We start from the raw sequence: 14,268 nt of genomic DNA, 5'->3' as shown, positions 1-14,268 counted from the left end.
GTACAGGAGGGGGCTAAGCACGCAACCTTGTGGGGCCCCTGTAATGAGGATCAGTGAAGTGGAGGTGTTGTTTGCTACCTTCACCATCTGGGGTCAGCCCGTCAGGAAGTCCAGGATCCAGTTGCACAGGGCGGGATTCAGACCCAGGGCCCCGAGCTTAATAATGGGCTTGGAGTGTACTTTGGTGTTGAAGGCTGAGCTATAGTCAATGAAAAGCATTCTGACATAGGTATTCTTCTTGTCCAGATGGGATAGGACAGTACGATGGCGATTGCATCGTCTGTGGATCTATTGGGGCGGTAAGCAAATTGAAGTGGGTTTAGGGTGTCTGGTAAGGTAGAGGCTATGATCCTTGACTAGTCTCTCAAAGCACTTCATGATGACAGAAGTGAGTGCTATGGGGCGATAGTCATTTAGTTCAGTTACCTTTTCTTTCTTGGGTACAGGTACAATGGTGGACATCTTGAAGCAAGTGTGGACAGCAGACTGGGATAGTGAGAGATTGAATGTGTCCGTAAACACTCCAGCCAGCTGGTCTGCGCATGCTCTGAGGATGATGCTAGGGATGCTGTCTGGGCCGGCAGCCTTGTGAGGGTTAACACGCTTAAATGCCTTACTCAATTCGGCCACGGAATTGGGACACGTCGGTGGCATTGTTTTATCCTCAAAGCGGTTGAAGAAGGTGTTTAGCTTGTCTGGGAGCAAGACGTCGGTGTCCGCGACATGGCAGGTTTTCTCTTTGTAATCCATGATTGTCTGTATACCCCACCACATACGTCTCGTGTCTGAGCCGTTGAATTGCGACTCCACTTTGTCTCTGTACTGACGATTTGCCTGTTTGAATTCCTTATGGAGGGAATAACTATGGTGTTTGTATTCAACCATATTCCCTGTCACCTTAACATGGTTAAATGCCGTGGTTCGCATTTTCAGTTTTGCACAAATGCTGCCATTAATCCAGTGTCTAGTTTGGGTAGGTTTCAATAGTCACCGTGGGTACAACATCCTCTATACACTACCTGATGAACTCAGTCACTGTGTTCTGTAAGCATCAATGATATTCTCAGAGGCTACCCGTAACATATCCCAGTCCGCGTGATCAAAACAATCTTGAAGCATGGATTTAGATTGGTTAGACCAGTTTTGAATAAACCTTAGCACGGGTTCTCCCTGTTTGAGTTTCTGCCTATAGGAAGGGAGGAGCAAAATGGAATCGTGATCTAATATGTCTAAGGCAACCCGGGGGAGGGCCTTGAAGGCATCTCAAAAAGGCAGGTAGCTGTGATCTAGTGTTTTTTCTAAGCGAGTACTACAGTCAATGTGTTGATAGAACTTCGGTAGCGTTTTCCTCAAATTTGATTTGTTAAAATCCTCAGCCACAACGAATGCGGCTTCAGGATATGTGGTTTCCAGTTTGTATAAAGTCCGGTGTAGTTCCTTGAGGGCCGTTGTGGTATCTGTTTGTTGGATATTATACACAGTTGTGACTATAACCGAAGAGAACTCTCTTGGGAGGTAATACGGTCAGCATTTGATTGAGAGGTATTCTAGGTCAGGTGAACAAAAGGACTTGAGTTTCTGTATGTTATCACAATCACAACATGAGTAGTTAATCATTAAGCATACACCCCCACCTTTCTGTTTCCCCTATGAACAGGGTGAACCTGATCCTAGATCATCACTCCTACTCATGTGACACTTGATACATACGGCCCCAGATCTCATCAAAAGGAAACAAACCCAACAGGCAAACAACCTGATGTGATGGAACAAAGATGTGCTCTACATTATCCCGTAAACTCACTTCTCATCAATGTAAACCACTGTTTGTTCTTAATTTGTTGTAAGCTGTAATTTACGGAATGTTATATCCAGCACACGTGTATAGTTTAATTGAGAGCTTAATAAACTATTTGCTACATAGTGCACTACTTTTGACCAGAGCCCTATGAGCCCACTGGGCGGAAGGGAGTTTTAGTTTTTAGTAAGCAAGTATTCAATGCAGTTCAGCGCAAATACATGGTAATTAACTGCATTGACCATAATCCATTGCACCTGTTGATTTCCTGCTCAGGCAGAAATGGATATGCCTGCTGTGTTAGGTTAGATACACAGAGACCGCATGAGAGAGAGATGTACACAACACAACAACTAGAGGGAGGGATAGAGACAGTTCATGAAAGAAAGCATGCCGTATCTTCTTTGTCGAACTAGTAGAATGATTTCGTCAGACAGCTCTGCAGCTAGCCCAGCTAAATTGTATGACTAAAGAAAGAACAATATGGGGAGTACAGAAATAACGCTGCATGGCTGCTACTGCCTAAGCAGAGATGAGATGATGACTTTATTTTTTTATTATCCAGAGCCGTGCATCCCCCGAAACACAACCCAACCAAGCTGCACTGCTTCTTGACACAATGCCCGCTTAACCCAGAAGCGACCGTACATTGCGCCCGGTACACCACAGGAGTCGATGGGACAAACCCTCCCCTAGCCTAGATAATGCTGGGCCAGTTGTGCGCCGGGCCCGCCTTAGACCACTGTGCCACTCGCGAGGCCCTTTTATATTTTATTTAACCTTTATTTAACTAGGCAAGTCAGTTAAGAACAAATTCTTATTTACAATGACGGCCTACACTGGCCAAACCCAGACGACGCTTGGCCAATTGTGCACCTCCCTATGGGACTCCCAATCACGGCCGGTTGTGATACAGCCTGGATTCGAACTAGGGTGTCTGTAGTGTTATTCTCAGAGGCTACCCAGAATATATCCCATTAGTTAAAGGAATGGAAAATTATAAAGTCACCAAATGAAAACTGAGTAATATACAAAATTGAAATATTTTCTTTCATAGTAATTTCCTATTTTTCTATAGATGTCTACCAATTGTGGACATGACAGAGACAATGGAATATTTTCAATGTTATGGCAATTTAATTGCTTCAAATGCTAGTCCGTTATAGCCTAGTTCGTTAGATTGCCTGCCCCATGTTTGGTAAATATATATAGATATGTTAACCTACATATGTTCAAATATTTAATATATTTTAGATTGCTGCAAATGGTGCAGCGGTCTAAGGCACTGCATCTCAGTGCTAGATGCGACACTACAGATCCTGGTTTGATTCCAGGCTGTATCACAACCGGCCGTGATTGGGAGTCCCATAGGACGATTTGTGAATAATGAAAAAGCTTTAGGGCAAAAGCCTCAAATATTTCAAAGCATTCTCAGTAGACCATTTAAAATGCTTTTATTCATAGTTTAGTTTTGGTTAATGACCAGGATATTGATTAAGGGGAGGATTTTAATACAATTTAACGAAATGGGGGGAAACCAATTGTTGTTTTATGTTTCTAAGTTCGAGATTCACAGGCGTAAAAGGCACATCTCTCTTTCCATGTGCACTGTGCCTCATGGCTGGATAGGCTGTGCTTCCGTTTTTACATGACTAACGTGCATTTGACACTTGCGCCTCCTCAGCACCAGCAGAAGAAAAGAGCCAGAGTCTTCTCATCTAAATTGTGTGTATTTGTTTATTTATTGATGTTAGTCCATACGTATGTACAGTGGGGCAAAAAAGTATTTAGTCAGCCACCAATTGTGCAAGTTTTCCCACTAATAAAGATGAGAGAGGCCTGTAATTTTCATCATAGGTACACTTCAACTATGACATTGTAGGATTTTGAATGAATTTATTAGCAAATTATGTTGGAAAATAAGTATTTGGTCACCTACAAACAAGCAAGATTACTGGCTCTCACAGACCTGTAACTTCTTCTTTAAGAGGCTCCTCTGTCCTCCACTCGTTACCTGTCTTGATGGCACCTGTTTGAACTTGTTATCAGTATAAAAGACACCTGTCCACAACCTCAAACAGTCACACTCCAAACTCCACTATGGCCAAGTCCAAAGAGCTGTCAAAGGACACCAGAAACAAAATTGTAGACCTGCACCAGGCTGGGAAGACTGAATCTGCAATAGGTAAGCAGCTTGGTTTGAAGAAATCAGCTGTGGAAGCAATTATTAGGAAATGGAAGACATACAAGACCACTGATAATCTCCCTCGATCTGGGGCTCCACGCAAGATCTCACCCCGTGGGGTCAAAATGATCACAAGAACGGTGAGCAAAAATCCCAGACCCACACGGGGGGACCTACTGAATGACCTGCAGAGAGCTGGGACCAAAGTAACAAAGCCTACCATCAGTAACACACTACACCGCCAGGGACTCAAATCCTGCAATGCCAGACGTGTCCCCCTGCTTAAGCCAGTACATGTCCAGGCCCGTCTGAAGTTTGCTAGAGAGCATTTGGATGATCCAGAAGAAGATTGGGAGAATGTCATATGTTCAGATGAAACCAAAATGTAACTTTTTGGTAAAAACTCAACTCGTCATGTTTGGAGGACAAAGAATGCTGAGTTGCATCCAAAGAACACCATACCTACTGTGAAGCATGGGGGTGGAAAAATCATGCTTTGGGGCTGTTTTTCTGCAAAGGGACCAGGACGACTGATCCGTGTAAAGGAAAGAATGAATGGGGCCATGTATCATGAGATTTTGAGTGAAAACCTCCTTCCATCAGCAAGGGCATTGAAGATGAAACGTGGCTGGGTCTTTCAGCATGACAATGATCCCAAACACACCGCCCGGGCAACGAAGGAGTGGCTTCGTAAGAAGCATTTCAAGGTCCTGGAGTGGCCTAGCCAGTCTCCAGATCTCAACCCCATAAAAAATCTTTGGAGGCAACAGCCCCAAAACATCACTGCTCTGCATGGAGGAATGGGCCAAAATACCAGCAACAGTGTGTGAAAACCTTGTGAAGACTTACAGAAAACGTTTGACCTCTGTCATTGCCAACAAAGGGTATAAGTATTGAGATAAACTTTTGTTGTTGACCCAATACTTTTTTTTCACCATAATTTGCAAATAAATTCATAGAAAATCCTACAATATGATTTTCTGGATTTTTTTTCTCATTTTGTCTTTCATAGTTAGTGTACCTATGATGAAAATTACAGGCCTCTCTCATCTTTTTAAGTGGGAGAACTTGCACAATTGGTGGCTGACTAAATACTTTTTTGCCCCACTGTATTTCAGTAGTTAGGTTTCCATCCAGTTGGCGACATCAGTGGCAGTTCAAGCTTGTATGGCTCCCTGGGCGAACCCCCTCCTCAGCGCCATTCTGTACTAACTGTAATTATTTTGTAACAAAACAATAGATAATCATAACATTTAAAACTATATTAATATAAAAATATATACAGAAATAAGACTCATAAATATCAAAAAGAAGTAACAAAGACAAATAGAATCAAATTTGGCACTCGAGCATCAATACATTACCCATCCCCCAACACTGTCAACCAAGAGTCAAGACTAAACCAATTGACCTTGGTGGTGTGTCGACTGGTTTTATGGTATTCTTAACTATTTCGGACACAAACCAGAAAAAAATTCAACAATATCAATCAATAAGTCAAATTTATTTATAAAGCCCTTCTTACATCAGCTGATGTCACAAAGTGCTGTTCAGAAACCCAGACTAAACCCCCAAACAGCAAGCAATGCAGGTGTAGAAGCACGGTGGCTAGGAAAAACTCCCTAGAAAGGCCAGAACCTAGGAAGAAACAGAGAGAGGAACCAGGCACTGAGGGGTGGCCAGTCCTCTTCTGACTGTGCCGGGGGAGATTATAACAGAACATGGCCAAGATGTTAAAATGTTCATAGATGACCAGCAGGGTCAAATAATGATAATGACAGTGGTTGTCGAGGGTGCAACATGTCAGCACCTCAGAAGTAAATGTCAGTTGGCTTTTCATAGCCGATCATTCAGAGTATATCTACCGCTCCTGCTGTCTCTAGAGAGTTGAAAACAGCAGGTCTGGGACAGGTAGCACGTCCAGTGAATAGGTCAGGGTTCCATAGCCGCAGGCAGAACAGTTGAAACTGGAGCAGCAGCACGGCCAGGTGGACTGGGGACCGCAAGGAGTCATCAGGCCTGGTAGTCCTGAGGCATGGTCCTAGGGCTCAGGTCCTCCAAGAGAAAGAGAGAGACTTAAAGAGAGCATACTTAAATTCACACAGGACACTGGATAAGACAGGAGAAATACTCCAGATAGAACAGACTGACCCTAGCCCCCCGACAAATAAACAAATGCAGCATAAATACTTGAGGCTGAGACCGGAGGGGTCGGGAAGCACTGTGGCCACATCCAACGATACAGAGCCAATCAGGCCGGATATAACCCACCCACTTTGCCAAAGCACAGGCCCCACACCACTACAGGGATATCTTCAACCACCAACTTACCATCCTGAGACAAGGCCGAGTATAGCCCATAAAGATCTCCTCCACGGCACAACCCAAGGGGGGGCGCCAATCCGGACAGGAAGATAACGTCAGTGACTCAATGTCACGCCCTGACCTTAGTATTCTTTGTTTTCTTTATTATTTTGGTTAGGTCAGGGTGTGACGAGGGTGAAAAATGTGTTTTTACCTGTCTAGGGCTTTTGTATGTTTATGGGGTTGCCCTAGTCTAGGTGTTTTTATGTTTATGGTTGCCTAGATTGATTCTCAATCAAAGGCAACTGTTTATCTTGTTCTCTGATTGGGGACCATATTTAGGTTGCCATATTCCTTGGGTATTTTGTGGGTTATTGTCTATGTGTAGTTGCCTGTGTCAGCACTCAGTTTATATAGCTTCACGTTTATTGTTATGTTATTTTGTAAGTTTGTTTATTGTTTCTTCGTTTAATTCAAGAGTATGTATTCCTATCACACTGCGCCTTGGTCTCCTCCTTATGACGAACGTGACACTCAACCCACCCAAGTGACGCACCCCTCCTAGGGATGGCATGGAAGAGCACCAGTAAACCAGTGACTCAGCCCCTGTAATAGGGTTAGAGGCAGAGAAAATGCATCTCATAATATTTTAACATTGAAATAGCTGTTCAGACGTTCAGCCTACAGTAGCAGCCAAAGTGTGATGTTCAATGTAGGGCAACATTCCATGAGACTTTTGAAAATAAAATGCAGGGCTTAACATTAACCTTTATCCATTTGTCCTTCAGATAAGGTGACTGAAAATGTTGTTGTGTTGTTTGATGCAAGAAACCACTTTACAAAATGCATTATTATTATTCCCATACCATTATTACAGAGAATCAGACAAATGATGTTACCCTCTGCCTATTGGCTACGTAGCTTATTCAAACCCCTTATTCAAGTCCCTTTCCTCCACTGACACGGACCAGAAAGGGACACCGTCTTCCAGCTGATGGCGAAACTCGAGTCGCACTGCATTATTTCAGCCTCATGCACAAATCCATGTTGTTACTCCTATGAACAGAGGAAGTGAAATATTTTGAAAACGACATTAAAAAAGACCCAAGCTGCTAATAATAACGCAAGCCTATCGATACACGTTCCTACTCATTCATTACTGCTGCAGTGCTTGTGGTAGTGCTGAGTGGAAATAGGAAGAATGCACATTTTATGGCTAATACAAGTGTTTTATACAAAGTGCTGAGTAAGAATGGAATGAGGGGGGCGCCAACCCGGACAGGAAGATCAAATCAGTGACTCAACCCACTCAAGTTAAGCACCCCTCCTAGGGATTGCATGGAAGAGCACCAGTACACCAGTGACTCAGCCCCTGTAATAGGGTTAGAGGCAGAGAATCCCATTGGAGAGAGGGGAACCGGCCAAGCGGAGACAGCAGGGGTGGTTCGTTGCTCCAGTGCCTTTCCGTTCACCTTTACACTCCTAGGCCAGACTACACTCAATCATAGGACCTACTGAAGACCTACTGATGACTCTTCAATAAAGACTTAAAAGTAGAGACCGAGTCTGCATCTCTCATATGGGTAGGGAGACCATTCCATAAAATGGAGCTCTATAGGAGAAAGCCCTCCCTCCAGCTGTTTGCTTAGAAATTCTAGGGACAGTAAGGAGGCCTGCATCTTGTGACCGTATCGTACGTGTAGGTATGTACGGCAGGACCAAATCAGAAAGATGGGTAAGGAGCAAGCCCATGTAATGCTTTGTAGGTTAGCAGTAAAACCTTGATATCAGCCCTTGCCCTCAAATGAAGCCAGTGTGGAGAGGCTAGCACTGGAGTAATATGATCACATTTTTTGGTTCTAGTCAAGATAGCACTAACTAACTGACTAACTGAAGTTTATGTGATGCTTTATCCGGGTAGCCTGAAAGTAGACCATTGCAGTAGTCTAACCTAGAAGTGACAAAAGCATGGATACATTTTTCTGCATCATTTTTGGACAGAAAGTTTAGGATTTTTGCAATGTGACGTAGATGGAAAAAAGCTGTCCTTGAAACAGTCTTGATATGTTCGTCAAGAGAGATCAGGATCCAGAGTAACGCCGAGGTCCTTCACAGTTTTATTTGAGACGACTGTACAACCATCAAGATTAATTGTCAGATTCAACAGAAGATCACTTTTGTTATTGGGAACTAGAACAAGCATCTCTGTTTTGTCCGAGTTTAAAAGCAGAACATTTTCTGACATCCACTTCCTTATGTCTGAAACACAGGCTTCCAGCGAGGGCAATTTTGGGGCTTCACCATGTTTCATCGAAATGTACAGCATTGTGTCATCCGCATAGCAGTGAAAGTTAACATTATGTTTCCAAATTACATCACCAAGAGGTAAAATATATAGTGAAGACAATAGTGGTCCTAAAACGGAGCCTTGAGGAACACCAGGATTTACAGTTGATTTGTGAGAGGACAAACCATCCACAGGGACAAACTGATGTCTTTCCGACAGATAAGATCTAAACCAGGCCAGAACTTGGTCCGGTTTAGGACCACTATACTTGGTCCGCGTAGACCCATTTAATCCGTGTAGACCAGTTTTTAATCTCTCCAAAATAATGTGGTGATCGATGGTATCAAAAGCAGCACTAAGGTCTAGGAGCACGAGGACAGATGCAGAGCCTCGGTCTGAGTGCAGTCTCAGAGAAGATATCGGCCAATAGTTTTTTTTTATTTTTATGGGTCAAGGTTTGGCTTTTTCAAGAGAGCCTTTATTACTGCCACGTTTAGAGTTTGGTACACATCTGATGGATAGTGAGCCGTTTATTATGTTCAACATAGGAGGGCCAAGCACAGGAAGCAGCTCTTTCAGTAGTTTATTTGGAATAGGGTCCAGTATGCAGCTTGACGGTTTCGAGGCCATGATTATTTTCATCAATGTGTCAAGAGATATAGTACTAAAAACTTGAGTGTCTCCCTTAATCCTAGGTCCTGGCAGTGTTGTGCAGACTCAGAAAAACTGAGCTTTGGAGGAATACGCAGATTTAAAGAGGAGTCCGTAATTAGCTTTCTAATGGTCATGAAAGCCATCCTCTCTTGGGGAATGCTGCTTTTTAGTTAGTTTTGCGACAGTATCAAAAAGACATTAAGTTGGAAAATAGGATGATCGAGCAGCAGTGAGGGCTCTTCCGTACTGCACGGTACTGTCTTTCCAAGCTAGTCGGAAGACTTCCAGTTTGGTGTGGTGCCATTTCCGTTCCAATTTTCTGGAAGCTTGCTTCAGAGCTTGGGTATTTTCTGTATACCAGGGAGCTAGTTTCTTATGACAAATGTTTTTAGTTTTTAGGGGTGCATCTGCATCTAGGGTATTGCGCAAGGTTAAATTGAGTTACTCAGTTAAGTGGTTAACTGATTTTTGTCCTCTGACGTCCATGAGTAGGCAGATGGAGTCTGGAAGGGCATCTAGGAATCTTTGGGTTGTCCAAGAATTTATAGCACAACTTTTGATGATCCTTGGTTGGAGTCTGAGCATATTTTTTGTTGCGACTGCAAATGTGGTCCGATATGGTGGTCCGATAGTCCAGGATCATGAGGAAAAACATTAAGATCCACAACATTTGTTCCACGGGACAAAACTAGGTCCAGAGTATGACTGTGGCTGTGAGTAGGTCCGGAGACATGTTGGGCAAACCCCACTGAGTCGATGATGGCTTCGAAAGCCTTTTGGAGTGGGTCTGTGGACTTCTCCATGTGAATATTAGTCACCAATAATGTGAATATTATCTGCCATGACTACAAGGTCCGATAGGAATTCAGGTAAAAGTGATGAATGCTGTATATGACCCAGGAGGCCTGTAAACAGTAGCTATACAAATTTATTGAGTAGGCTGCATAGATTTCATGACTAGAAGCTCAAAAGACGTAAACTTTATTTTTGTTGTAAATTGAAATTTGCTATCATAAATGTTAGCAACACCTCCGCCTTTGCGGGATGCGCGGGGGATATGGTCACGGGTGTAACCAGGAGGTGAGGCCTCATTTAACACAGGAAATTCATCAGGCTTAAGCCAGGTTTCAGTCAGGCCAATCACATCAAGATTTTGATCAGTGATTAGTTAATTGACTATAACTGCCTTGGAAGTGAGAGATCTAACATTAAGTAGCTCTATTTTGAGATGTGGGGTATCACAATCTCTTTCAATAATGTCAGGAATGGAAGAGGTCTTTATTCCATTGAGACACCCTGTGAAATGTGTCATCATTTATTTAGTCTGTAGCCTCCAGAAAAACTGAATGATCCAATGTTGACCTAAATGACTAATGATGAACTTTAATCAAGTCTCGTATAAATGCACCTGCACTGTTGTCTATTACAGCATCATGAACACACCAGGCAGGTCTGAGATACTGTTGTGAAGAAGTTTAAAGCCGGATTTGGATACAAAAAGATTTCCCAAGCTTTAAACATCCCAAGGAGCACTGTGCAAGCGATAATATTGAAATGGAAGGAGTATCAGACCACAAATCTACCAAGACCTGGTCCCTCTAAACTTTCAGCTCATACAAGGAGAAGAATCAGAGATGCAGCCAAGAATGATCAGATGAACTGCAGAGATCTACAGCTGAGGTGGGAGACTCTGTCCATAGGACAACAATCAGTCGTATAGGCAAATCTGGCCTTTATGGAAGAGTGGCAAGAAGAAAGTCATTTCTTAAAGATATCCATAAAAAGTGTTGTTTAAAGTTTGCCACAAGCCACCTGGGAGACACACCAAACATGTAGAAGGTGCTCTGGTCAGATGAAACCAAAATTGAACTTTTTGGCAACAATGCAAAACGTTATGTTTGGCGTAAAAGCAACACCGCTCATCACCCTGAACACCCTATCCCCACTGTCAAACATGGTGGTGGCAGCATTGGTTTGGGCCTGCTTTTCTTCAGCAGGGACAGGGAAGATGGTTAAAATTGATGGGAAGATGGATGGAGCCAAATACAGGACCATTCTGGAAGAAAACCTGATGGAGTCTGCAAAAGACCTGAGACTGGGACGGAGATTTGTCTTCCAACAAGACAATGATCCAAAACATAAAGCAAAATCTACAATGGAATGGTTCAAAAATAAACATATCCAGGTGTTAGAATGGCCAAGTCAAAGTCCAGACCTGAATCCAATCGAGAATCTGTGGAAAGAACTGAAAACTGCTGTTCACAAATGCTCTCCATCCAACCTCACTGAGCTCGAGCTGTTTTGCAAGGAGGAATGGGAAAAATTTTCAGTCTCTCGATGTGAAAAACTGATAGAGACATACCCCAAGCGACTTACAGCTGTAATCGCAGCAAAAGGTGGCGCTACAAAGTATTAACATAAGGGGGCTGAATAATTTTGCACGCCCAATTTTTCAGTTTTTGATTTGTAAAAAAAAATTGAAATATCCAATAAATGTCGTTCCACTTCATGATTGTGTCCCACTTGTTGTTGATTCTTCACAAAAAATACAGTTTTATATCTTTATGTTTGAAGCCTGAAATGTGGCAAAAGGTCGCAAAGTTCAAGGGGGGCGAATACTTTCGCAAGGCACTGTATATCAATATTTGCGCATAAAAGTATTTCCACCGACATTTCAAGCATCAATGAATTTAGTTTTGTCGACATTTAATTTACCGACAAATGTTCTGTTTCCACCAAGCCTGTCGTGAATTTTTTTAATCAGAAATATATTTTACTCGCATAAAAAGGTTGGATGGAAACCTGGTTAGTGACTATGACTGCCATGTGGGTATACTGTATAAAAATTATGGGCATTTATGATTCTTTCTCCCTCCATTCTTCTTCAGCGTCCAAGCTGTCGATGGGCAAACAGGAGGCTTTTGAGATCTTCAGGAGAGACCATGAAGACCGGCTGACCATAGAGGACAACAAGGCCCTGCTCAAACAGAGGTCAGAGGGCAAGGGGAGGCCTTGTTGGGAACTTCAATTTCAGTTTACCAGCTGTTCCTAGTTTTTAATCTGAAAGTTTGCTACGGTTGATAAATCCTGAAAATAGATCGATAGCACTTGAACAGACTTTGAATCTATCCTATGTGCATAGAAATTGACAGTAACTTTATTTGTCCTCTTGTGAACTGAGTTGTACCTCTGTGAAACGTGTGAAATATTTTAACCAAACTAATTTGCAGAATGTTGCTGGGTAGTGTGCTCAAGGACAGTTTAGGTCTGTACAAAACAGAGCAATATGCTTTTGGAGATGTTTTGCTGTCTGTCCACTCTCTTTGGGGTCACTGGGTCAGGATATACTCCCCTCCAAATGTATTTTGACAGTGAAGCTAACAGTTTTATTTTGGCTCTATACTTCAGCATTTTATATTTGAGATGTATCAAATTAGTACAGAATGTCACCTTTAATTTAAGGGTATTTTCATACAAATCTGTTTTACGATTTAGAAATGAAAGCACTTTATGTATCTAGCCCCCCATTTGAAAAGTTCGAAGTGTTTGGACAAATTGACTTATAGTGTATCAAAGTAGTCAAAAGTGTAGTATTTGTTCCCATAGTTCTTGCAAGCTTGTGACCATATGAAATTGACCAAATTAAACATTTGCTCTCAAATCCAAAATTCTGCATAGAGACAAATGTAAACGTTTTGCTTCACTGTCTAAATACAGGGGAAGTGTACATGAGTTCACCCATCTTGTTGATAGACAAGGACACTGAATAGTAGGCCCATACCCCCAACGACATATCTTTTAGTTTTTCATTCTCTCTCCTCGCCGATCCCCCATTTTTGGTACAGACATGAATTGAAGGGGAGCGGAGCCCTGTTAAATGTGATGGTAATGGCTTTCTGTGTCAATCCCTTCACAAGCACATTCTCTCACATATAGTCACACTCACAGACACACACGTTTGTTTTACTGTCCTTGTGGGGACCAAACAATTGATTACCATTCAAAATCATTTTTTTCCTAACCCCTAACACTAAGCCTAACTCTTAACCTAAACCCTAACCTTAACCCCAAACCTAACTTTAACCGGAGACCCCAACTCCTAAACCCTAACCCTAATTGTAACCCTAAGCCTAATAGTAACTCTAACCCTAAACCTAAACTAGACTTTTTCCTTATAGGGACCGGCGAAATGTCCCCACTTTGTTTTACTATCCTTATGAGGACTTCACATAAACTATCCCTTTAACCTGACATGGCTCAGGTACAGAAAGAGAAACAGGGTTTTGCAGGAAATTTTTGCCTACTGATATCTTTGTTTCTGTGTAGGTTTGCTGAGGCTAAAGCATATGGGGAGGAGGTGAACGAAGCCAGAAACGGAGTCAGTAAGTTACATACGAGCACCATATGCTAGCATAACCTTATAGCCACTCATTACAATATTATTCTTGTAAATCATGACTCACTGCATACAAATTCGATGTATACGTACACTATATATACAAAGTATGGACACCCCTTCAAATTATAGGATTTGGCTATTTCAGCCACACCCGTTGCTGACAGGTATTTAAAATCGAGCACACTGCCATGCAATCGCCATAGACAAACATTGGCAGTAAAAATGGCCCTACTGAAGAGCTCAGTGACTTTCAACATGACACCGTCATAGGATGGCACCTTTTCAACAAGTCAGTTCATCAAATTTCTGCCCTACTACAGCAGCTCCGGTCAACTGTAAGTGCTGTTACTGTGAAGTGGAAATGTCTAGGAGCAACAACAGCTTGGCGCAACTTCCTGCTACTCATGCCAGGAATATATGATATGCATATTATTAGTAGGTGTGGATAGAAAACACTCTGAAGTTTCTAAAACTGTTTCAATCATGTCTGTGACTATAACAGAACTTATGTAGCAGGCAAAACCCCGAGGACTAACTGTTCAGATTTTTTTCTTTCTTTTTTTGCCTCTGACCGTTCCCTCTGTTGTCTTTGCCAAGGGATATTTGATAGGAACCAGTCTTTGGAATTTGGTTGAGGTTAA

General features: G+C 42.4%; 1 protein-coding gene across 2 annotated transcripts in view; it reads left to right on the top strand.

The window, feature by feature from the left end:
• kif6 (kinesin family member 6) overlaps nt 1-14,268 on the top strand; it is a 204,758-nt gene that overhangs the window by 129,502 nt on the left and 60,988 nt on the right. For both annotated transcript variants that reach the window (XR_006084703.1, XM_024439629.2), the window contains exons 14-15: nt 12,117-12,219; nt 13,555-13,610. Coding sequence is in view for 1 of the 2 variants with exons in the window: in XM_024439629.2 (XP_024295397.1) it covers nt 12,117-12,219; nt 13,555-13,610 (159 nt within the window). In the remaining variant the exon portion in view is untranslated. The remainder of the gene's footprint in view (nt 1-12,116; nt 12,220-13,554; nt 13,611-14,268) is intronic.

The sequence above is a fragment of the Oncorhynchus tshawytscha genome, linkage group LG12 (genome assembly GCF_018296145.1).
Source record: "Oncorhynchus tshawytscha isolate Ot180627B linkage group LG12, Otsh_v2.0, whole genome shotgun sequence".
Lineage (NCBI taxonomy): Eukaryota > Metazoa > Chordata > Actinopteri > Salmoniformes > Salmonidae > Oncorhynchus > Oncorhynchus tshawytscha.
Note: the sequence above shows the minus strand (reverse complement) of the source record. Positions and strands in the feature narration are given on the sequence as shown.